General features: G+C 37.5%; 1 protein-coding gene and 1 long non-coding RNA gene across 2 annotated transcripts in view; both read left to right on the top strand.

Annotated features, from left to right (window-relative positions):
- The first annotated feature begins 5,562 nt into the window (after nucleotides 1–5,562).
- Nucleotides 5,563–6,846, top strand: LOC117819867. The gene is made up of 3 exons (XR_004632649.1): nucleotides 5,563–5,620; nucleotides 5,716–5,934; nucleotides 6,746–6,846. It is a non-coding gene; the product is annotated as an uncharacterized LOC117819867 (long non-coding RNA).
- An 11,614-nt stretch (nucleotides 6,847–18,460) lies between these two features.
- Nucleotides 18,461–27,036, top strand: part of tmtops2b (teleost multiple tissue opsin 2b) — a 43,790-nt gene continuing 35,214 nt past the window's right edge. Inside the window, exon 1 of the mRNA XM_034693358.1 lies at nucleotides 18,461–19,308. Coding sequence (XP_034549249.1) covers nucleotides 18,942–19,308 — 367 coding nt within the window. The 5' untranslated portion in view covers nucleotides 18,461–18,941. The remainder of the gene's footprint in view (nucleotides 19,309–27,036) is intronic.

Raw genomic sequence — 27,036 nt, 5'->3', positions numbered from 1 at the left:
CCCACTCTGCCCAAACAAACAAAGGTTCACTGTCCAACCTGAGAAAGTGTGTTGAGCTACGTAACATTTGTTTCATTCCAGATGAACATTTCAAACTAAGTTGTCTGTGATTAGAGTAACTTAGTTTCTGTTTTTATTCCATGGTATAGTTTTTAGAGATTTTGAGTAATGGTTTCTAAATAAAAATATTGTAACCAAATGTATTCCTATGTATTCTTGACTGCACTTATGTATTGTGAAAATACAATGTTTTAAGATTTTTTAAGAAGTACTTTGAATACTTAAGTATTTTAAAAAAGAAGTACTCCAGTACTTTAACTCAAGTAATATTCTGACAGAGCAACTTTCCCCTGTATTGGAGTAATATTTGACCTGGAGTATCTTTACTTTGACTTAAATAATGAATCTGTGTACTTTGTCCACCACTGAGCTACTAGAGCCAGAGCTTGCCCTAACCAGCTTGGTGCCCTAGCTAAGATCTTAACTGGTGCCCCTTGTATTGTAACCAACTCCAACAATCACATCACATATACACTGAAAGACAACTGACATCCAGCTTTATGTTTTACAGGTTTCCTTTGTTTTAAAATAAAAATGACCTCTTAAAGAACATTAATAAAATGTTAACACTGATATTTAGCAGGAAAATAATTATACAATTTCAAAATGCATAACGTCATAGTAGAAGAATTTATTCGGTCATTATATAACAGTAATTTTCACAGTGCACACTTTCAACAAAGCAACAGTAATGTATTAAGTTAGGACTGAAAAGGCAGAAGCAAAATGCTTATTTAAGCCTAGCCTACATTTTCTATCTAATTAAGTTAACAGCTCCCAAACAAACAACCAAACAAACAAAAAAAAAACAGGTAAACCATGAACACTTAAAGACTTCAAAAACTGATTTGCATACCATTATTTTTAAAAACCAAAAGTAGATCACAGGCTTTTAAATGTTTACTGGCATCATTCCGCAATTTAATCCAAAATTAAATTAGATAAAACAATATTGTTTTTCCTATTATCTTCAAATTTTCTTCCTCAGTCATTTCGCTGTGCGCCCTATGGATGGCCGGCGCCCCTAGCATTTGTCTCTACTGCCTATGCCACGGACCGGCCCTGCATAATAAAACAGTCACTGCAAGAAAACGGGACCTCACCTTTATAAAATAAATCAAAGCCAGTGTCTCATGCTACATTTGATCTCTTCCTCTTTAATTTAATTCAATTCAATTCAAAGTGCTTTATTTATCCCCGGGGGGAATTAAAGGGCCAGAGAGCAGTGGTATAAAAGTTAGGTCAATAACGGCACAGCAGCAATTAAAAACTTTTATAAGACACCAGAGCAAGTGAAACAATACTTTATGTCTTAATAAAAGACGTTTAAAAAGATCAACATACATCTCACACAATAAAATGATCTTGTGTGCTCAAATAATTATCTTGTGCGCACAAAATAATAGCTTATTCCCACAAGATAATTATCTTGTGCCCACAAGATAATATCCTGTGCGAACAATATACAAAATATTTCTTTTTGGGACTTCAGGGGCTCCATAGACCATACTTCAGGGTGCCATTTGGTGACAGTTTTTGTATATGCAGCTTGAAAGCTTCATGGTCTTTATGTCTGACATGTTCTCTAATTAACTTTAAAAGCAATTACTGTCTGTCCCAGCTCAGGGGCCGGATGATTTCCCCTCAAAGGACCTAAAGTCCAGGCTGAACCTGCATATCATTGCCACATGTGCAAAAATGGCTTGACTGCTGATGTTATAAACTGCAGCACAATTGCCTGAGTAGAGGCTTGCTTCAAAAAATTAAAACCTCATTTTTATGTCACATTTGTGGGACTTCTGAAATGGGACAGCCCTTGATGGACTGTTTAGACACATCCGGCCCAGATATGAGGACTTTGGAGGGTGCAGGCCTGAACTGGGACAAAGCAACTGTATTTATAGAGTTTGGTACGGGGCTCGTTCTCACAAAAAGAAATTGAAAACAAGGAAAGAAAAGTTCTGAAAAAGTTTGAATTTGAGTATGATGTAAAAGATTGTTTTGTGTTGTTATAGTGTGTTTTGAGCCTTGCAAAAAGAAAAAAAAAACATAACACTGAGCATGCTTTCTAAGTGATGGCATAAGTTCAGTGATATTTTCTACAATCCCAATCCCCCCCAAATAATAATAATAATCCAAATTATGTGTTTATGAAGATTTTACACTATGTTCCAATTTTGGGGGAATTGGGGATTGTGTATGAGTTACATTTAAATTCATTCATTCATTCAATAATGATTTAAATCTGTTAATGAAGTTTGGACATGTAACATATCCTTGTTGTGAAAAACTGTAAAAAGGCCTGATGTTTATTCTATTTGTCACCGGACAATGACTAATGCCAGTCACACATAATTGAGTGATTTTTTGTTTATACACCAAGAACAACTAAGGATAAGGAACACTTGCAAGCCAAATCCAAGCAAAACGCTATCACTGAAATAATACATTGAACTGGATCACAATCTTGTCAAAGCAATCCGCAAGAACATCACTAAGATATTAAAATGAAAAGGACAGTTTGCATTGATGTTTTTATGTTAAACAAAGTAAAAGTATCAAGATTATTTAATCACAGTGATTACGTTTTTATTGTCAAAGGGTTTAAAACAATATTAGCAAATAAGTGAAGTTTAATTTGTATAGCATCTTTACAGAGCATAGTCTGGGCTTCACAAAATATCAACACAAAAACAACACAATTGTAATAAAATGAGGAAAGAACCAAGATAGTACTAATTATTACAAACATTATGATAACATGCAACAATACAAGATTACATCAGATGGTCGAAAGCCAATTGAAAAAATATGTATCTTAAGCTACTTTTGAAATACTTAAGTAGAAACAGCACAGCATATTCGGACAGGAAGAGCAAGAGTAAATTGGACAACAAGTTGGTTCATATACAGAATCCTGCAAGCATGGAGTAACATCTTGGTCTAGTTGTTGTTTTCAGATCTGCAATTAACCTTGAAGGTCATAATTATTTGCACATACGCCCTGAGCAGACAATATGAATCCTAACAGGCTTAATCTAAATTCATCCTTGTGCGCAACATTTGAAGATAAGTATTAGAGGGTTACAAAATTGTTTCCATAAATGTTCTCATAAGGTCCACACTGATACATGTGACCTCTAGTAAATGACACCAGACCTACCAAATGATTGTGTTCTGTTTGTTAAGGAGATGGACAGCATCTTGAGCTGTTCTTATGAGCTATTGGTGAGCAACTCGTAATTGCTTTCTAGGGATGGCCCGCCTTCACGAAACAAAATGTCATTTGATTCGAAAGCAATGTTTGTTTTTTGATTTGATGGCCTTCGAGACTATCACAGGGACCGCTAAACAGCATCCATAAATAATGAGCTGTATGAGAAATGATTAACAAGTTGTCCCAGAGGAATACTTATTTATGGTTTTGTCATCAAAAGATACATTTAAACATTTCCTGGATTCTAATCTGATATTCTAATCTTGGTCGCAACATGTGAATTTTTCAGGGAGAGATAATAAAATTGTTCTTATATGCCAGGAAAAGGATGAATCTAGCCCCAGTTTATTCATGGCTTTGTAATATCTGATTCTGGAAAGCACAGAATAAATATGTAAATCAGCTAACCAATGTAAAGCCAGACATGCTGTGTAAATATCATATTCTGCCTGTTAAATTCCCACCTGACTGAGGATGCATTAGCTGGTGATTTAGCAAACACACTGTCAAAACACTTGACTGCATTTGAGATTGACGTAAAATGTTAAAACATCACAATAATCTACAAAATACATTGGATGGGAGAAGCAAGCCATTTTTATCACCTCCATTATTTATACTCTTTATATCAGGAGAATGACAGAATTACCAAAATGGTCAGAATCACAGGCAACATGGCATTCTTGTACCAGACATTTTTCCATACATAACATGACATATTCAGCTGTGAAATGATAGACTGGTTACATAAAAAAGGATGTCAAATATTGTTTTGTGTCATTGTAAAGAGCTTGGTATTTTGACAGACAACATGTTGTTTTACTAGAGCCAGACATGACCATATTCAGATGAGTAGTTTGAAAGAAGCCAGATTTGATCCAACTCCATGTTATCAGCTAACGCTAGCTTGTATAGCAAATTGCATTTGTAAGTTTCAGTAACTGTTATGTTAATAAGTAATGCTATTTCCTTAATTCAATATTACAGAATGCCAACATTTGCTGTTGACAGGTAAGTTTAGTCAACTTAAGTTATTACAATTCCTGTTAATTTAAGTTTGTTTTCAAATTTCGTGTCACTCCATTTGGATGGTTTTGAAGTTTCTGTTATACACAAGAATTAAGCATAACTGCAGGTCTGAAAATGAATTTAATGATGAAGTGTCTCAAACCTCCATTCTTTATTATGGCTTGCAGAGGATGACAGGAGTAATCCCTGTTCATGAAATAACAACTTTGCTTCACACTGAATTATTACCTAGGGGAAAACTCGAAATAGTTTTCGATAGTAGTATTGGGTATAGTATAGTAGTTTAGGGCTCTATATCACTAGTTTCAGGTCCACATGGTACTATGATGTTCAGTTTGTAATCAATGGTCCGTTGAGATTAAAGTAAGCTGATTGTTTTGGAAAATTGTCACGCTGTGATTGAAATGTTTTGGCACTGCAGTTTTGTTGGGTGTTCTAAAGCAGGGGTTCCCAAAGTGTGGGTTGGGACCCCCTGAGGGGTGGCAGGACACCAATGGAGGGTTGCAAGATGTCCTCCAGTTTTTTTATATATTTTTTAAGTAATCTGAATTTGCTTATTTGACCAATTATTGTAAAAATATTGTCAAAAATTGTAGTTACATTTTAAATAAAACCCTGCAAATAAGTACATTTCATTAGTTTTCTGCCTTTCTTTGTTGCCAGATGACTCCTAAAGTTAGAGTCAGGGTTAGCTAACAGTTAATTATGTAGGTAAACTAATTTTGAAGTTAAAGTAAATGAAGTATGAAGCAACATTTAATCACTTCAAGGGACATTAGGGTCTTGGCAGTCTTTAGCACCTATATTTTTGGGGTCGTGGGCTGAAAAGTTTGGGAACCTTTGTTCTAAAGTCATAAAAGCCAGAGGATGCAGTGTTTGATTTTTGTGGATATTTTGTTCAAAGATCATTATGAAGAGAAAAACTGTCCTCAGATTACCAATGATACAAACTATTTCAAGTCTGCCGTAATGAGGTTTCACTGTTACTTAGTTTTTCTACTTTTCTATTTACAACCCCAATTGCAAAAAGGTTGGGACACAACAGCACAATGTTGATAAAATGTGAAGCTTTGCAAATTATTCAAACTTTGTATTTATTTGAGAATAGTGCAAAGACAACATATGAAATGTTGAAACTGAAAAACATGTTGTTGTTTTTTTCTGAAAATATATGCTCATTCTAAATGTGATGCCAGCAACAAGTTTCAAAAAAGTTGGGACTGGGAAACAGACTTGTGTTATCTGAAGATTTTTAACAACCAGTTGTCCATGGCCTAACCACACAAGCAGTGATGCATTGCAGTGACAAAGTCTGTAAGGCTAACAGCTTCATACTAAGACAAGTTCACAGCAACGTACTACCCTGCAAGTTTTGTGGTTTTATACCGGGCCTGTCTCTCCTGTGTTAGGCCTCTTTTCCTTGGACAACTTGGCCTGACAATTACATCTCTGTGACATTTACATCGAAAGTGAGACGTTTCAGAGGCGGGAAAGTGAGGCAATGTAAAATGGACTACAGACTCACAGAGCTGCTAGCATGACTTACTGAGCAAAATCTTTTTGTCTTGTGAGAACCACAAACAACATCCCTTAATTTGGTTTGGGGTCACAGCAGAGTGTCAGGGATGGTAAGTAGAACATTACACTTTTAAATAAAATAAAATAGACACCATAGAGGAAAGAGAAAAGTGATATCAAAACAAGAGTTTAACTATTATTGGCTTTAAAAGAAAATGTTACTATACACAATAATCTTACAAATTCAATATTCAAACTAGACTGGTTTGTTTCTGCTCCTCTTCATAAGCATTGTTAGTAAAACTTTTAATATTTCACGTGTTACCGACCCTACAAGAGCCAAATTCACAGGTGCTGGTTGCATCATCCCAATGCTCTGAGAAATCTTTGTTTTATTTTTGTCGGCTTCTTTTGTTTTCAGAACCAATAAGCAGAGAAAGGCAGGCAAGAGTTCATCTGTATCACACTTAAATCACATGCTGTTATGTCGTACCACCTGCCTAGTGGCTGAGTTAATGCACTATTGTATTAATTTGCAGGTCTTTGATGTCTACGTCTAGAAGTTATGTGTGTTTGATCAGTACTGGTTGAACTGGTATTCTCTGGTCCAGAGATGTTGGCTTTGTTTTTGGATCAAGTTTATATTTCCTTGTAACTTAATTGTAAATGCAGGGACACATTGTGTTCACAACCAATGGTTTATGGAAGGGATTTTGATCCCATGTACTGGTTTCCATTACAGAGTCATGTCTGTTTCAGTGCAACCTGGGGGGCTTGAAGATCATAGCCATTCAAGTACTGTTTTTTGGCCTTGCCCCTTTGTACAAGGATTTCTCCAGATTATTCGTTTTTTTTTATCTTACAGTCCCTTGTAAGAAACACTGCAACCAACAATCCTGGTTCTCTTGTTTTTCTATGTAGATGAGGCAGAAGGTTCTGGTATTTGCACACAGCTGTGGATACTCCAGGTGTCCAGGTCTTGAATGGAGCCACAGAGGTGGAAGAATACACAATCATCTAGTCAGGTGACTCTGTTTTGAAGCTCATCTGACCAAACGAAATTGCCACCCTCCAAAAGGATTCATCTTGATTTGAGAGGATTTTTGAAAATTTACAGGTTGTCTATGAAATCTATTTTTTTTCCCCATCAGAACACTTCAGCGTTCAGCGGCTGGAAGTGACAGAAATAAGTAGAGGAAATTGAGTGCCAGATTGTACCAGCATTACTGAATTACTTACAATTTGCTCCTTTTAGAAAAAAAAAAATCTTCACAGAGCAGTAATGACATTTGAATGCCAGAGGATGAGAGACGCATTTTCATTTTATTTTAAACAATTATGAGGAAGCATTACAGCATCTCCGCTTTGTCCTGTTTGTTGGTATAGTTTGATTAGGATTTATCATTGGCAGATAAATCCCTGAAGAGAGGATTTCTAGAACATCCCATCTGCCAGGGGAAGTGTTTGGTAATAGACCATCTGACAGCTGTTAATAGTGGGGATTGGCATGAAAACAGCCAACACGGAGCCTCTGTCTCATAATTTCTTGGCCGTACCGCATCATTGACAGTAAAAACTGAACTGGCAACTGAATAGAAGAGCGGCAGGGGACAGTGCAGAGGCAAAACACAGTTTAAACATCACTTTATAGAGTACAAAGACTTTTCAATACACAGAGGAATGCTTTACTTCCTCTCTACAAATCTACAGAAGACTGCAGTAGGGGATAACATAGCCATAATAGTATGAATTGCACATCACATTACATGATTGTACCTGATGTGAACAGTTACAAAAGAAAATTGGTTTATGGATTGCTATTTTAAACCATTGAGTTTGACATTTTTTGCCGTCATTTTATTTTGTGTTTTTTATCTATTCATGTTTTGAATAGAAGGGTGGTCACTATCAGCCATCTAGCATTGAACTAGACCTCCTCCACTTAACTACAGTTAGACATCTAGGTATATCTTATTGAACAGGACACTTATGACAAATTACGAAAGTGTCCAGAGGTAGAAGATTCAGACTTTTTCAAATCATGCTAACAGTAGTGTTTCATGGTTAGCAGTGTTTGTTGGTCATTGGAATGCTTGGGTGCAGACTCAAATACTTCCAAAAACTACTAAATATATTACCACAAAATTATGTGCACATGCTCTTGGTCTCCAGAGAATTATTCCTAAAAAACATTATGAGTTAATCATAAGAGGTTTTAACTAAAATACCCCTAGAGCTTTCCAAAGTACTAGCAGGAAAACTTGATCATAATTAATTAATTTCTTCTTAAAATGATCATAGCATCATTCTAATCCCCTGACTTTTCGTGTAGCTGCAGTATTACTTTAACATATCTAACTAGATGATTGCTAAAAAAATAAAAGACACTACATGAGCCGGTTTAGATCAGCAGATAAAGGCCATGTGCAGAGGCTGTGGTCCTCAAAGTGGGCGTCCTGGGCGTGATTTTGACCTGTGGTCTTTTATCACGTACAGTATGACTCAGCACTCTCTCTCTCTCCCCAGTTTACTACTTCATCCACTGTCCTCTTTGAATAAAGGTATAAAAAGCCTGAACATAAACTTAAAACAAAGACATTCCCATGTGCCCGAGCTGTGCTTTGGTCTTGTGTTCATTAGCAAATGTTAGTATGCTAATACAAAAAACTCAAATGGGGAACATTGTAATTTTTGTGACAGCCCTAAACATTGACAAAGTAGTATTGCCATTGTTTGCTGTCAGCATGCTCAAAACTGCACTGTTTCCCAGACTGTTGAAAATGAATCTAGTGTCCAGAGACTGAATGTCAATGAGCCTGCTGACCAGTGTTATGCCCAGCTCGTTGCCGAGCATAACACAGAAGGGAGGTCCACACAGTGACAGCTTTTAAATAAGGAAATAATTTATTGAAAGTACTCAACAAAGGAAAACTAATGATGAAGTAAGCTATCAGTAGTGTGGTCAGGGTGTTGGCTGCTGTGAGACTTTGTGTGCTAAATAAAGCTATGTGTAAAAGGAAACTAAGGCTGAACTCAACATAATCACCAAACAAAACCAAAGTGGGTGCCTGGCACCAGCCTTCCAGGGGGGAGAGAACCATCTTAGATTCACCCAGCTATTAAAGGCTCCAAGCAGGTGAAGCCAGGTTTTACTTTTTTGACACAGGCTTTTTTTCTAAAAAAAAAAAGTTCACCTTTCTTATAGCAATATAGAGATAACATAAAAGATATTGTAAGATACATTAGAAAATCATTACGACCATAGCATTTACACAAACACAGAAAGCTCTCCCCACCTATAAGCCCAACTAGAAACCTTAATAGATAGCTAATAGATATGGTAAATGCAGCCCTATGAAAAGTATTGAATGAAAGCTGACTATTATAGGTGTTTTATAATCTGGAAAAAGGAATTCTTAGGTAAAAAAATCCAAGCACACTTCTTTTACTGACCTAATCATATCAGTATAATACCTTATTCGTACTGTATATTACATAATATTATATGATACAAACATATTAAAGGTCATAATGAAAGACTTGTGATTCATAATTTCATAATTAGGCAAATATGTAGTTACTGAAACTGGAAGAAATAAGTTCTTACATCAAAACTATGTGCTATCCTTTTAAACAAACCAAATTCAACCATCTTACGGTTTACCTCTATCATAATTGAACCTTTTTTTGTAGGAGAAGCACAGATGTTAAAATATTGAAATTCTTGTGTAGGAATAACCCCTGGAGATGTGTCATCTCGTTTTCGAGGGGGGTCCTAGAATACTAATAAAATGTCATATATGATATCTGAATGTTATTCAGGGACCTCAGATTCAGGGTCCTGGTTTCATGGCTCTCAGCTTCGTCTGAATAGAATTATCTATGCAACTATTATTATTTACTATTCTCTTTCTATGAAATTCAACAATCTCACCAAGTGTCCTGTAATAAACCTTCCTTTCACTGTAAGGTGAAGGTTTCTGAGTCACTGCTCATGAGCAGTACAAACCCTGCTCAGCTATATAACATCCTCTGAAGTTCAGATGCAGTGCACACTGACGAGTTTGGAGAGATGAAATTGGCTATTAAATATTTCATCTTATGGACCACAGACAGCTTTGTGCTAAGAATCTTCATGGACATTTCCTGTCAAACCAAGCTCAATCACACCTTTGAGCTTTTTATTCATTTATTTTGCTATTGAACCTTGAGTCCCAAACAGAGTGAGTTTGAGTTTCAGAGAGGAATTTGTCCTTGAGGTTGAAAATGTGAAGTAGATTAGGTGTTCAATTGACTAGTGAAATTAATATAAGCTGGTTAAGAGTGCAATGTGATACAATATGATACAATATGATGCAATACGATACAATATACCGTGGTACAATACGATACTGTGCAATATGATACAATATACCATGGTACAATACGATACTGTGCAATATGATACAATATACCATGCTACAATACGATACTATGCAATATGATACAATATACCATGGTACAATACGATACTGTGCAATATGATACAATATACCATGGTACAATATGATACTATGCAATATGATACAATACAATTTGAGCCGATAAAATATGGTACGATATGATAAGATACGATACAATATACCATGGTATGATACGATGCTATGTGATACGATACATTAAAATTTGATAAAACACAATAAAATGTGGTATGATACAATATAATACAATACGATAAAATACAGTACCATTCATATGATATGATAAAATACAATATGATACAGTGCTATATGAAACCATTCTGTAGGCCTATAGCGTATGATACATTAAATATGTTACAGTATGATATGATAATGTATCGCATGATATGATACGACATGATACTGTACAGTGTGGTATAGTGTAGCATGTAGAAAGACAAGACAAGGAGGTAACATACAATATGTAAAATGTGATATGTTTCAACATGATGCATAAGATACAGTTTAATATAGTAAAAAGTGATATAATTAGATGCAATACTAATCAATTTGATAAATGATGACACAATATAATTTAATATGCTATGGTTTGATACAGTAAGATATGGTACAATACAATAGGAAACGATAGGGTGTGATACGCTACAATATGATAGGATGCAATATGCAATATATGCTATATACAGTACGATATGAGCACATCTGATCACAACCAAAAATTACACATAAGGTATATAAACTATGCATGTTGCATATCAAACAGAACAATAGTGAAAATATTTCTTTATGTGATAACACATACGAAGAGGGTAACATAAAAACTTAAAATTGTTTTCTTTAAAATGTTCTACAAAATGTCACTGATACTGGTGCTTGGTATCTAAACATGTCTTGAGTTTTGCATTTTAGACAAGCTTATTTAATCATTTATGTATGTAGATGCTTCAGGCTCTCTTACTGAGGCAGGCTGTTGTTTCTTGATTGTGCTTGAATTACAATTCTAATGGCAGGATATTCAAGCTGTTTATTTACCAAGCCATTTAAAATGCAATCAAAAGCTGATGGCTGTTCAGGACACTGGCACTCTCAGTTCTAGCCACAGTTACCTGCTTTAAATTACCTTATATTGTTGCTTGGATTCATTTGATCCAAAGAGGAAGCTCTGGGCCTGTTTTTTCCTTCTTCTAACTGGAAGTTATCAGAAGCTGGAAGTAGTTATCAGCACCTCACACATTTGTCAACATAACTTCTGTAATACACTTTGGGTGATGAAAAAATTCCTTGTACACAGCTTTATGTATTTTATAAGCTAAGCAAGTATGGGAAGAAGTGCTAGCTTTTCTTTGGAACTGATAAGAGTGAAAGGGAATGGGATTGTGTGGATCAGAAGTCTGTGTAGAATGGAATTTAACAGTCTTTTCCATATAACAGGAAGTGTTAAAGAATTTTGATTCACTAGAACGTCAGACCAACTTCCATTCGGAATAACAAGGGCTGCACTTTCTGTTTTGATCATAATAACATTCTTCAATAATAATAGAATTATTGTATTACTATAAAGAAACAGCTATATATATATATGACAAGTTTATCATCAAAGCCCACAGAATTAGTCCATGATTACAATGACTGTTAGGTTTTTAGTCCTGCATCGTTTTCCAACAGTCTCTCCAAAAAAGTGTGAAGTGTTTTAAATGCATACTGAACAGAAACTTTGAGGCTTTGAGACTGAAATAATTGAATTTTTATGATCAAATAGAAAATGGAATAACTGAATCACAGTACAGATTCTGATGTGACTTCACTTATTGGATGAACGAGGTGGTGTCAACATGCCTAAAGGCAAGAGGAGCAATGGAGCGTTGAGATGAAACTAACGCCACACAATTTTTGGACAGTTTCTCCCTAGAGGCACCTACAGTGTTTCACTCGGTTCACAAAAAGTGACAGAAATGAAGAGCTTGAGGGTTAAGTTTATGATGTGGGCGCTAACTAGACTCCTAAGTCAGGAAAAGTGTGTGAGGGAGCAGGCAGAAGTGACATAACAAGCTGTAAAGGACACATTTTGCTGTTCGCTACACTGTGGTGTTAAATGTCACGCCTTTGTGTTGGGCAGCTTGAAAAGATATTTACTACAGTGAGATTAACAAGAGTTTTCTGCAAGAGAAGCGATCACATCAATGAAAACACATGACACAACACGGTTTAGCAAAACAGTTCAAACTGATTCTTGTTTCTTTATCAGAATAATCTCTTATTTGGCCAGTTCCATATCCCAGTAGATTATTTAAATAGTGTTCTTGTACACAAACGTAAACTGAGATAAATATTCATTTTTGTGTGGGATTGTGTGAAAAAATTAATAAATTGTAAATTATTGTCAGAGTCTCTTTGGCGCTGGAACTCTACAGGGAGATAGGGTGATTGAAGATAATCTCCCTTGGAGTTCAGGCACTGGTGGGGGAGACCATGTCATCAGAGGCTGATGAGATAATGGAGCTGACCAAAACTGCGAAGACTTGGCGGTGATTGGGAGATGGTTGATGAAATCGTTTAGGGCTGATGAAGCTGTAGAACTGCAAAGAATGGGCAGCTGTGGCGAGATTGCTGAAGATGTAGTCTATGGTTGATGAAGCTGTGAAGTCTGGGCAGGGATAGAAAGGTGGAGGGTCGCTTGCAACAAATGCATATATGAACTGGAGGAAAAGACTAGTAGCAAAATGATTGGCTAACAATGAGAGTGTGTTGCAGTGCTATTGGATGGATATGACCAGGTGATGAGAACAGTTGATGACTACTGGAAATAGGAGTGAGATTACGTGGAGGAGTGTGCACAATGAACTGAGTATAATGAACAATGAAATAGCAAGCGGAAGATTCTGTAGTTTCCCTGACTGAACTTTCACGAGAGCTTCATATGTCACATGCTCATACTGATGGGCCGTGAAATGTTACAACTGTTCTGCAAGGCCAAGCAATGAAACACTGTACATCATAACAGCCATAGTTCCACAGTGTGCTATGTGGATAAGGCACCACACTTTGGCATTTGAAGGGCAGAGCTCACAGTCCAGACAGCCTGAGGGAAGACTCTTTCTAAGCGGCTCTGTGTTCGTCTTCTATGTTCGTCCTGATGTTGCGTGGACGTCAACCAGAGAGTGGCCACTCAAATAAGTCAGTTGCTTGACTGCTGGGGGTCATTCATGATCCTGTTTGCACTCACCATGCTCCTCCTTGTGAACATTTCCTGCAGGGTTGGGAGTGTTGTACCCATGGCACGCTCTGCTGATTTCAAAACCCTCTGCAGGGTTCTTCGGTATCACACAGTGCTGTTTCAGTACCACTGAGTCATACCATTAGTCAATGCACTCTCCACCACTCCAGAGTAAAAAATCTGCATGATCTTCAGAGGGACTCTAAATTTCCTTTCGCTGCCGGACGTGATGGAGGCCTTCTTCACCTGACTATCAATGTGTGTGGTCCATGAATAATCTACACAGATGTGTACTTAAAGCTGCACACCCTCTCTACCACCATCTATCCTCAGTGGAGTTTAATCCCTCCTTGTCTCCATCTGAAGTCCACAATCAGCTCTTTGGTTTTGCTAATGTTCAGGAGCAGGTTGTTGGCCTAGCACCAATGTGGCAGGTCATCAACCTCCCCTGTATACATCCACTCATCATTGTTGCTGATGCAACAAACCATCATCGTATCATCTACAATTGTCATAATGAGGTTGGAGCTGTTTGTGGACACACAGGCATGAGTGAACAGGCTGAAGAGCAGGGGGCTGAGGACACAGCCCTGCTGGGTGCCACAGGGCAATTAGTAAAGATAAATTAGAGCGAACTGAGGAGGAATAACTCAGATATCCTGAATTCTTCATAATTTCATAGAATATTCAATTTATTTTCTAGTTAATTTGTGACTGCTTCCCTTTAATTACTGACTCATGTCTGGGGAAATATTAAGTATCTTGAGATCTTGTAAATGCATTTCCTTGTACTGGTAAATTTAGAGTATTTTACCCTTCTGAATACAGTACTTTCGCCCTCTTCTGACTTTTCCTCTTTCCCACAATAACCGATAATGGCTGCTTTTTTAAAGTCCTTTGAAACAGCATATTTTCAAAATGTGAAATCCGACCTTATAGTATAATGGTCCACTCTGTAGTGTGCTGGCTTCTGATAAGCCTAGTATCTCTTAACTCAGACAGAGCTGCGTGTTTCATCCTCTCACCGTTACTCGCACCATGCCCACACCAACAGAAACCTTTCCTATTTAACACTGGGCTATTTTTAGCCTGACCACCTACTTTTCATCAAAGTAACTCTATGGGGACATTTTTCCCTCCTCCCTGTATTTCTGTTGGCTACATCTTGGGAACAATATTGGATATATTGTTGGTGAGACACTTCAAAAGTCAGGTAGGTTTGAACATAAGCGACATGTGCATTCCTCTCCACATGCTGCGCCAAAACAAATTAAGAAAGAAACAACAGGTAGAACATGGAAAGGTTAAGTTAATACTGTTGGAGGAAACAGAGAGATTGGTAGTCAGTTGAACAGCTACCATAAAGGGCTTCCTATGCACGTTATTTCAGACGTCAGAACTGAAAATAAAGATGAAAGTAACCTTTTGTAATAATATTTTGACTTGGCAACGGCTTGTGTAACTGATAGCATTATTAGTTGTGGCATTTGTCAAGGTTATTTGTTCCCTTTGTGCTTTTTATCTGCCACAATGTCTGAGGAAGAGAAGAGAAGAGAAAAGAAAGTGTAGCAATTGTAATCAAATCATGACATCAGTCAGATCCAGAATATGAAGCCATCTGTTCTTCTCATAAGTTCACCGTCAGCATAGTGATACTATCCTTTTGTGTGTAGAACTCTAAGTTTGGGTGATGCTAATAAAAATGTCAGAGCAGAACATTAGGAATCATTGTTGAAAGAGAACACTGTACTATTTATCATTTCTTTTCAAAATGGTCAACTTGACTCTTCTGCCTACTTTTACTGAGATTGCTCTTTAGCTTCAAATAACATTTTAGATCATAGATATTATACACACTACTCCAGAGTACTAACACTTCAGTGACACTTCCTTTTATGAACTTAAAAGTTACTGTCTGCAATATGCAGGATTGTGAATGTGCCTATCACATTTGTTTGTATCAGTAAGTAAATATTCAGTAAAGTGTCTTGGCTTAAACTTGAGAAGTTGCACATGAGCCTATCAGGGGTCTCTGCAGGAGCAGTGACTGAATTTCTGTGACCATATGTCCACACACATGCTGTCCTCAAGGCAAGAGAAGATGAGACAGATGTGTGATAAAAACATCTGACCCTATTTCTGGATGTTCCCTGGATCATGCAATTTAGAGATGCATCTGAAAAAGGGTCTAATAAAAAATACTACGAAAAAAAGTTAGTGCATGCTAGAGTGACTGCAGGTTAGTGGTAATTTCATATCAACCATCCAATTTAATGTCTGACAGTGCTCTGCTAGCTGTTCCACAGTCTAGACTAAAAACTAAAGGCGACAAGGATTTTGCTGTCAGGAACCCCCAGACTGTGGAACAACCTGCCATAGGAAATCAGACTTACAGAGTCAGATCCTAATTGTATTTCACTAATCAAGGCACACCTTTATAGAAAAACTTTTATTTTGTGAATTTATTTAAATTTTTAACGTTTTACCTCTCTGTTTTTACTCAGTTTGCCTGTATTGCTTCTTGGCTTTTATGGTATTTTTATTGTTTTTGTGAAGCACTTTTTTGTATTGAAGAGTGCTATACAAATAAAGATAGTATTAATGTCAATCAATCAACCAATCAACTCATCAAGTTTATTGATTTAGTTATTGTGAATAAACCTGATACAGGTAACATTAACAATATGATATATGATGTGACATGATATGATAAGTAAGGGATAACGTATGGCTAGCAGGTTGTTATGGGAAAAAGAATCCCGGCAGTGTGAGACAAGACCCCAATGGGAAGTGGAGGGGTCTTGACCACCCTGAAAGTTTTTTTTCCCATAACTACCTGCTAACCATACATTATCCCACTTATTATCTGGCTACTAACTTAAAATACAAACACGCTGTCAAGAAACATTGATTAAAAGATGAATTTATGGACATGATTCTTATCTGCCTGTTGCGGTTGATTTAACGTTAAACTGTCCTCATTCAGCTCTCCTTCTTCTTCGAGCTCTGAGGTTCACACACCTTTAAAAATAAATGAGGCAAATGTCACAACTTTGAACCTTGATGCTATCATCACCACCATTCATGGTTTAAGTTTCTTTGTAGAAACCGGTATCATGACACACTACAATACAACACTATAAGACAGTGTACGATTAGACCCAACACTATTAAACACCATAGGATACTATATGGTACAACAGACTAAGGTATAGTTTAGTAAGGTATGACATGACATAATATGATACCATATGGTAAAATCTGGTACTATATGACACAATGCAATACAGAACGTTACTATGTGATATGGCACTACACGTTATTATAAGATGTGAAACTATATGATAGGATATGATTCATTATGACAGGATATGATACGATACGACGTGACACTTTCTGATATGATACGGCACAATAGAACCTGATATGAAAAGACACAACAGAACAGTGTACGATATGATATATGATAAGACATGACACTACAGTACAATATGAAACGACGATATTCAATAAACGACAACACGAAACGATAGAATAAGACACGAAAAGACTCAACACAATAGTATACGATATGATATGATAAGACATTAAATTATACAGTACATTATCAAACAACAGTATTCAATATGGTATGATACGGCACAATTTAATGCTATATGATACTATATGGTTGAAAACGACACGACACAACACGATACAATACGAAACGAAAAAGACACAACACAACAGTATATGATATGATATGATAAGACATAACATTACGCAGTACAATATGATACGTCAATATTCAATGTGGTACAATAAGGAACGATTTGAATCTATACGACACTGTATGGTTCAATACGACACAACACGAAAAGACACAATTCAACAGTATTTAATATGATTTGATAAGAGACGACATTATACACTACAATATGATACAACAATATTCAGTACTGTACAATACCCAAAAGATTTACGACACGAAACGATACGATACGACACGAAAAGACCCAACACAACAATAAACAATAGGATATGATATGATAAGACACGACACAACACAATAGGATACAATACATTATGATACACTACACTTCATGGTCCCCTAGGAAAATTTAAAAATTGATTTTTACTCAAGTACTGCACACCCTGAACAATCAATATTACAGATAAACAAAACCACTTAAAAAAAACCAAAAGAAACCCCAATTAATATTTATTGCACATTACCCTTATTGCACAGGATCAGAAATCAAAGAAAAGGATCAAATATAACATCATGACGTTTTTGCACCAGTCATACAGTCTCATTAGAGACCCAATATTAATTAATGAGATGGCACCAGTGGCCATAATAGACTTCCTTTGAGCAGGCAGGGAGCTGGAGGGGAAGGAGGCCCATTGGTGTGCAGCCATCAGCCGTGAACAGCAGGGCTGAGAAAGCAGGATACCTGAGTGTAACTGAGAACAATATTCACCTTTTGTCTTTTCATAGAGATAGAATAAAAAAATTCAAGTCAGTTGCAGCAAACGTGTTATTTGTGGTTTTTATTGTGTTTTTTTAACTGGACCCAGCTGGCCTCCTGTCATTTTGTCAAATGGGGCCCCTCGGCAAAGTAACTTGAGCACCTCTGGTCTGGATTGTTAATGTGCTGTGATAACCCTCCCAGCAGGTCTATAATAAAAAATATCAACATTTATCTGTCAAATAATCATCCTGCTGTCAGAAATAGAAAAATGGAGTGGGAAAAAAAGAAAAACAGGAGTGAATTATGGAACCATAAATAAGGGCACAATTAATAGAGCCCCTCACACCCTTTCCCACATACACACATACACACATGCACAAACGCAGACACACATACACACACACACACACACATACAGCTCATGGCCCCTGTCGTCTCAGTGTCTTCTGACGTAAGAGCCGCCTTTAAAAGATGCTGGATAGCTGAGCAGCGCGCACTCTGCTCAACACCGTCAATGCAGCCGGAGTGTTCACTGTGAGCACGGATTACAATTATTCCCAAAGTGGAAACTTCTACATTTCAGATTTTTTAAACATTAAAAGACCAGATCATGAAGGAAAAAGTAGATCCTTGTCTAGATTCTGCTGAATAATGACAGTTTTGTTAAGAAATCCAGGCGTCAAAAGAAGCTGAAATGCGCTGAATTTAGAGAAGTGGACGTGCGTTCAGGTAACAGGTGGCACTTTTTGGACACAGTGTATTTTTAGCCTATTACGTCAGTGTTGTATCTCTGGGATCCAGTAACCATCTTAATGCCTTGACTATCAGTGGATATGCGTTTTTGAAAACATGCAGTGCATTGATCTGATGTCCCAGAGTAAAACGAGCATGGAGACAGAGAGAAGCCGAGATTAGTAAACTTTTCTGGCAAGCAAAGTGAAAAATCCAACCAGCAAAAGCGGCTTCAGAGTGAAGACAAGCTCCGATGAATGGACAGCAGGATGTTTTCTGGTCAGGCTGGTCTGAATTACAGCTTCAACCTGAGCGATGACCAGGAGCTGGAGGACGCGCCTGCGGGCAGAGGGAAGCTGTCCCCGGCGGGCTTCGTGGCGCTGTCCGTGGTGCTGGGCTTTATCATGACTTTCGGCTTCCTCAACAACTTTGTCGTGCTGCTGCTGTTTTGCAAATTCAAAAAGCTGCGGACGCCGGTGAACATGCTGCTGCTGAACATCAGCGTGAGCGACATGCTGGTGTGTTTGTTCGGCACCACTCTCAGCTTCGCCTCTAGTATCCGTGGGAAGTGGCTGCTGGGGCCCAGCGGCTGCAGCTGGTACGGCTTCATCAACTCCTGCTTCGGTGAGTTGACCGAGAGATCCTCGGTGCTTTGCAGATGTACTTTAAACTGTCATGTTAAAAATAATCAAGGTACAAGCCACTGAAACCCCCCCACAAGAATCAACATGTTTTTTTTAAATCATCAACAATTACGACTTTAGATGATTTCATTTTTTGTTGCATTTTCAGAAGTTAAGTGGCAGAATAAGCCAAATTACAATAGAGCTCTATTGGCCCATTAATCGTGATGTTGTTCTTTTAATGGCAACTTATCAAAGATACCCTAGAGAGAACAAGAAAGAGCTGATACATGCGCAATTTTTGTCCAAGATTCTCCACAATGAATGCAACTTCACATGCTTTCCATTCCTGCTGCTGTCCACACATAACTAGAAGGTATGTTGGTGTGGTTCTCCCTCAGCACTATCTATTTAATGACTTTCCTGACGTGACTCACATGACTGGAAGTTGTAAATAATGTCATTTCTGTGCTACATTCTTCGTCTGAGGTTGCATCCCGTGCAAAAGTCTCTATGGTGCCAGAATTTAAACTAAAGATCGTTAATGCTGGAACATTAAAAGTCATTTCTGTGCTGCCTGCACAAAAAAAAATGTGACTGTGATGCCAGAGATCAATTTCCTTACCAAACACATTCCTTGCATTGAAAAAAATCAGCGTGTCACTGCTCTCTAGTGGACAAAGTATGCAAGTAGTTTTGTATTGCTATGCTGGAATTCCTATTACCTAATGGCTGACATGGATATATCTTCAAATGTTTGTAACTGGCAAATACATCAGTCCTGCTCTACTTGGTATGCAGCTCTTTTGCAGCCAAATGTGAAATATTCCACTGAGCAGGGAGAACTGTCATATCTAATATTCCTGTATCATACTACTAATGACATCCCAGAGGCTTCTATCCAACAAAAACAACACAAGATGTTTTAAATTATTTTCTGCATTAGGCCTTCTGAGCAACCTGGGGATGATCTTTTGCCTCTCGTGAATTCCACCCTTTGTTTGAGAAAGAGTCAAACGTACACGAAACATCCGCTTTTACTTTCACAACTAACATAGTTTTACTTTTTGTCATACAGATACAAGCATTCACATCCACCCAGTCAGGTCAGGGCTCCCCAGAGGTGTTAAATGCCTTCAAGAGGTGGGGGTGTGAAAGAAAAGAATGAGTGCACCCAGCTGAATGCATACTTTTGATAACCTTTGACCTCTGGGGGTCTAAGATAAGAAATTAAATGAGTTATTGATTCTTGGACATGTACTTGTTTACTTTTTGTTATCTCAGAAGATTGAAAGATATGCGGTGAGTGTTTGAAATGAGCTGCATGCTCTAGAGAATTATGGTTCTTGGCTTACATCGCAAAAACTAAAATCTTGCCAAATGTAAATGTACATTTCCAGTCAAAATATTTAACAATATATGAAACATTCACAACAACTTCAGCCACATTTTTTTTTATCTTAGACCCAAAAATAACAAATTAAATAACAGATTTATAAAATCAATGTTGAACCCAAGATAAAGAACCATTAAGATCTGTGAAAAAAAAGGAGCTTTTTTAACCCTTAGATCTCTAGTGGAGAGAGCTTTATGTGTAGCATCTACACTGCAAAAAAAACCCCTCATATCTAACCAAAGAATTTGTCAAATTTCTGGTCACATATTTTAAAACTCTGCGAATAGGCCACATACACCTGACAAGTCCGGGTATAACATATTGAATCAAGTTAATAAAACCCAGGAATTAAAGCCTCAAAAGTAGCTGCTGGTGCAGCAGAGAGTTTATTTTGCTCATCTATTTCTTCTTATTAGAAGCAGTTCAGAAAAACGTTTGTGCAAGTAATGTCCTGAAATAATATGTTATACCTGGTCTTGTCATATCAAATGTAATTAGAAACGTACATTTTATTCATCTGTGAACAAAATTGTCTGCGGAAAGGCCAGTGGCTCATGTTCTGTTACCTCTTATTTCAAGCTGCCTATGAATAATTGTTTGATTCAAACTTTTAAGCGTACAATCACAACTTTTATAAAAATGTTTTCCTTATTCATGATTTACATTGATTGTGATGATGCCAATAATTCCAACTCTATCTTGATCTCTTGTTTTTGAATGTTGTCTTGTTTGCAAATCAGGTCATTGTGTGTTCTTTATGTGACAACTTTCTGCTTTTACACATTGTGGACAAACAAAGTTTATTCTCTTCTTTATTCTCCTAAATTCAACAAACACGCTGGGGAAAGCTTGGTTTATACTTCTATGTCAAATCAACACCTTAGGTCCATGTAGCCCTATTCCAGTGCAGAAGACTCCATACGTAGCCTGGCGTGCACCTCCTGTAAATGAAACTGCACATTGAAACGATGCAGACTTGTGATTAGTCTGCAAAATTTCGGCCAAACATCAACAGTCCATTTCATCTCCTCTGATGTCTCCTCTCTGTTTTTCTGTTTAATAACTGCTGTATGATCAACAACAACATTTATCAGCTCCAATTTAACATAATACACTCAGAGTCCCTATAGCGCCCTTTGGACAAGCAAGTAGAGGACATCGCTGGACTGGAAACAGACAATTTGACCAACATAGAAATCATATTGCATACAAGCGTTGAAGCGGGGTATTGCAGAGTGACACGGAGTACGTAGTGCTCATGACCACCGAAGGGTCAATGTAGAAGTATAAACCAGGCTTGAGATTTGAGGTTTTTGCAGTGTAGATGCTTCATACAGAGCTCTTAAGGCTTTAAATGAAGAGTTAAAACATGTTTTACAGATGTAAATGATGCCTAACCTTGGATTAAACATTTGTTTTGTAAATATAGTCCTTCACTTTGCTACGTTTGGGCCTTTTAGTCACCAGTCTTCTTTTAGAAATAATTTTACTGACGGTACACTGGCCAAAGTCCAAGGATTTTAGTTGTATAGTAGATTTCTATCATCAAATTTAATCTATAGGAACCAAAGCTGTTGATCTGTTTTGTCTGTCATCTGTCTTCAGAAGCCAAAAAGCAGTTTCTGCATTTTTCTTTGATGGGATTTTTAAAGGATGAGAGATATGTAGAAAACTACAGCCCAGTGTCACCTGTAAATGTCCTCTAGTGTAGAGTAGGAAATCAGTCCACACACATGTGCTGATGCATTTTGAAGGCCATGTATATGTATTTATGTGTATTTCTATTATATAGAAATCAGCTCTATCTGATGTTGCACTTGCTTTCATCATTATTGATACAGGCTCTTACATGATGAGTTTACAGATGAACTGAGTCACCGCACTTACCATTCAGGCAGAGTATAAACTGGGGATGCTGTTTGCAATGGCTACTGTGAAGCTGCTTCCGTATGGGTTTCCTGTACAGAGCCACATCTATATTCAGTCCAACTACTGATCCTATTTACAGTCCTGAACAGGGCACTTGACTCACTTTTTTCTTCTTTCTTTCTTTCTGTTTTAAGTTTCTCCACCACCCTCGCCATCAACATACCTTACCAGCATTTTAACTAAATCCTCGACTTGGTTATTACATTCTCTGACCACAACATCTTTTTTTTATTAGTCACAGTGAATTTGTTTATGAAGTCTAGCTGGTGGTTTTGCACCTGCTGCTGTTTGTTTGTCCTCACAGATAAACAGAATAAAATGAATGTTGACTGAAAGGAATTTCCATATACTTGAAAAAAAAAACTTGTATATGTCTGACTGTTTTTGAAATCAGTGTGTGTTTATTTTGGCTTTGTGTCCCTCCGGGCTCCTGTAGTGTGTGGATTGTGCTGTGTTTTTGTACAGAGGGCTTAACTCAGCATGCTTTTGCATGCTGGAGTCAGTCTTTATCTCAGTGTTGCTCTCTGAGTCAGCTGGACACCTAGCACCATAGGCCATGTGCAATGTTTGTTTCATAACACCTGCAGACTTTAAATTTGCAGGATTTGGCAAGTAAGTCCGGACATTGATATCATAAATGCACTGAGGTGTGCAGCTTTAGAACTGCAAATCAATCCAAGAGATGTATCCTTGGCAGAGAGGACCGCAGAGGAAAGTAACCTTATAGATATAGTATTCATAACTCAATAAAAAATACATCAGCTTAATGAGTCAGGAAATACGTTTTGATGTTAAATCAGCATCGATAGAGAAGTTATATCTGCATGATTTTTCTCATTCTCATCATGGCTTTCTGAACAAGGCTTAGGGTAGAAGGCAGCTGATCTGATAATGTAAGGGTTTTAGGATCTTTAGCAGCTGAACGTTTCTCCTGTTAGCAAGACCAGTGGTCACTCTGTAGTTCAATGCAGAGAAGAGGGACCTTGTAAAGAACTATGGGTGACAGCAATGTAGCCAAATACACCTCGCCTCTCTAAAAAGTACAATTTCTCTGGGTCAAACTCTCTCACAGTTTTAAATGTATTCATTCAGTTCAATTAGTGGACTCAGTGTACTAAATGCACCACAGAATGCTACAGGAAGTAATTTCTGCCTATGGTCATCAAACTGTAAAACTCTACTTTTATTATGTTTTAAATGTATTCATATTTATATCTAATTGTATTCCTTATTTCTGTTAATATTCTTATTTATTTGGTATACGAGAAACTGTTATGACTGAATTTCCTCTCCGGGATAAAAACAGTATTGCTGATCTGATTCTGATTTACAGGAAAACGAAGGAGAGAGAAACGCAATAAACACATGAGCCAGGGGGTGGCCACCCTTGTTCTTTGATTGGCCACCCTGAAATCTTAAACTATGATTGCCTACATGCCATGTTAGAAGCACTTATAATAAAATTATCTATCTTGGTTGTCCTTCAGCAGGCTGCCGCTAGCTTCTTTGTTATTCAAAGATGAACACTTTATCAGGTTTTTACTTCTAAGACCCAAAAGCACTCAGAGTGGCACAGTACACCCAGATTTATTGTCAAGTGAAGTTAGTTGTAAAGATCAAGTCTGTGGTGGAATAGATGGATCAAGAAGCAGGGCAGGTTGAGGCAGCTGAAAATCCAGGAAGAGTAGTGATCCAGAGAAGAAGAGGGAGACTGAGACTCAGTTTTAAATCTTTAATGAACCACAAATCCCAAGTTTCAAGAAGTAGTCTAGCCGTAGCACAGTACCACACCAGACTGGTTATGGAGCTGGGTTATATACATTGGTGGAAAAAAGTGTTCGGACACCCTTAAGATTTGACACAATCTCAAATTTTGTCATGAAATATTTGTGAAAAAATATTTTTTGTGTTTCAAGCATTAGGCAGACATAAACAAATATGAATTATATTTGTTTTTGTTTATTGTTTGCAAGAAAAACTAACAAAACTAAATTATTGACAGTTTTAATATGTCAGTTCTCAACATTGTCGGTATCAAAGTCAACAAATAACAGAGAATGCGTTCAAAACTGAACAAAAAAAGAAATAAACCTGGCTGTGACTGTACTTAAAGAAATTGTGCTTGAAGACCTAAGAGTGATTCTCTATGCAATATTTCACAAATGCATGGGGTGTCAGAAAACTTTTTTCCACCACTGTATACTGCAGGAGTTTCATCAATGGATGGAACTCAGGTGTGCAGGTTGATTAGTAGCAGGTGTGTGACAGATACAGACCATACAAGGGGGGGGGAGATTTTTCTTTTTTTGGTACCTGAAATGGTGACTGCAGACAAACACCTTCTTTTAAAGTCCTTGGACAGCAGGTTTAAATGTTGCCACTGTAAAGAGCTACCTTTTCAAGTTTGAAATATTTTTTTGTCTCTTCTATATTACAAGTTAAATCAGATCTGATTCGTGTTTACCACGCTTGGCCACTCCTACAAAAGTCAGCCCCCCAGTTTGCCCCCTCCCCCCCAAGTCAAAAAAGTTTTGCTCCAGCACTGGTCTCTAAGTACCTATTCCAATGACAGCACTACAGGGGGCACACACAAAAGGCAATCACACAAGCACACAGAAAGACATTGATTGTAAAAAGCTTGAAAGAGTAATGTTTTAATACTGAGCTTACAAGACCCTTAAGTGTCAGCAGGTCTTAGTTCAGCCAACTGTCATAAAGAAGGGTTCCACAGAGACGAAATGTACCTTCACTCGCTTTATTTGTAACTCTGGGTACATGAAAGTAGTCCACACCTGGTGTTTGAGGGGTATAAAACACAATAATAGTCACCGTATAACCCTTTTGATTTAGATAAAGCCTGCACACTAAAGTTTGTTCATGTGTTTGTGTGTCATAGAGTCAAAACATGTTGTTCCTCAGCCAGACTTGTGTGTGTGTGTGTGTGTGTGTGTGTGTGTGTGTGTGTGTGTGTGTGTGTGTGTGTGTGTGTGTGTGTGTGTGTGTGTGTGTGTGTGTGTGTGTGAACACACTTATTTGACTGGGGTGGCACAACAAGGGCACAGACTTACTAACCACTCATTTCAAGTCTCATCCAGATGTTTTATTCTTGAGTTTAATTTTTTAACTTTGAAAAGTGACACAGCAGAATGGCAACTTTTAAATCCTCCACACTTGATTCTTTGAGGAAGATGTTTTCAAAAGTCATGATCTAAAGTAGATTCCTGTGGAAACATTAATCTAGTTTTGACTGTAACACAGTGTGCAGGAGCTAACTTGCATTTTTTGATAGATTGATCCCTTTTCTATACACCTGTGTTATAAAATATATGTGCAAAGTATTTTTCTACAATAAAAAGCACCACTTAAGGAAAATAAGCTCCCTTACAATGCAAAGAAAACCACAAGCATGCTTTGTAACACAGTCCAAATAGTTGTTCCATCTCTGACTAGGCAAGTAGATAATCATAGTTTAGGATTCTTCTGATGCACCTGGGGTGGCCAATCAGGTTTGAAGGGGGGGCTACGCTAACCCTCTGCACATGCCCCTCTTGACACTCCCCTGCTCCTCATTAAGACCTTGTAAAATGAAAACGAAACCATCAGTTTCACATCCTGATGATGCATGTCTATACTTTAGAACATAAAGAAGCTTTAGTGAAAATGTAAACAATCACATTAACTTTTAACCGCCTGACTTGGATGATTTATTCCATCCATATATCTTCTTAAATCCACTCTGCAGTATTCCCTTCACATGAGATGTCAGAGGAGCTGCTTTTATGCTGAAGCCTGCTGCACTACAGGAGCACTAACTCTTACCACATACGGTATGATATATGATGATTGATCACCAGCTGCTCAAGGTTGGTTTCAAACCAGAGTTAAATTTGTACCGCAGAGACCCCTGAAGACACGTGAAGTCCCTCTGGGTCTTCAAAGTGTCCAATTTTCTCCCATTTTCTCTGTAAGTCACCTTACCTGTCTGTTTACCTTGGGTCTGCGGGACAAGAGCTGAATGGCTGAGACTAGCAGGATGTAGGATGACTCATGTAGCAAATAATACATATTCAATTGAGTCATTACATTAATAAGCTGTACGTAAACAATGTTTTAAGTGCTTCCTCTGACTCATACGTTTTTGTACAATATAATATCTTTGAATAACTGGAAGAAAGACATAACCTTGTGCCTTTACTCGTTTTAAATGCTTTTCTACAGTTATGAAGGTGACACATTGACTAGAATTGAAAATTAACTTTTGCATAATGTGCAAGCATCGGTCATGCATCTAGACCACAATGTTCTTCATTTCACTGAGGTACAGGCGACATGGGAACTGACTTATACAGGGGTGGGATGACGTATGTATATCAGGGCATATATCGTTATCCTTTCTGTACCTTG

Source organism: Notolabrus celidotus, chromosome 10, assembly GCF_009762535.1.
Source record: "Notolabrus celidotus isolate fNotCel1 chromosome 10, fNotCel1.pri, whole genome shotgun sequence".
Lineage (NCBI taxonomy): Eukaryota > Metazoa > Chordata > Actinopteri > Labriformes > Labridae > Notolabrus > Notolabrus celidotus.
The sequence above is the reverse complement of the archived record's forward strand: the minus strand, read 5'-3'. Positions and strand labels throughout refer to the sequence as shown.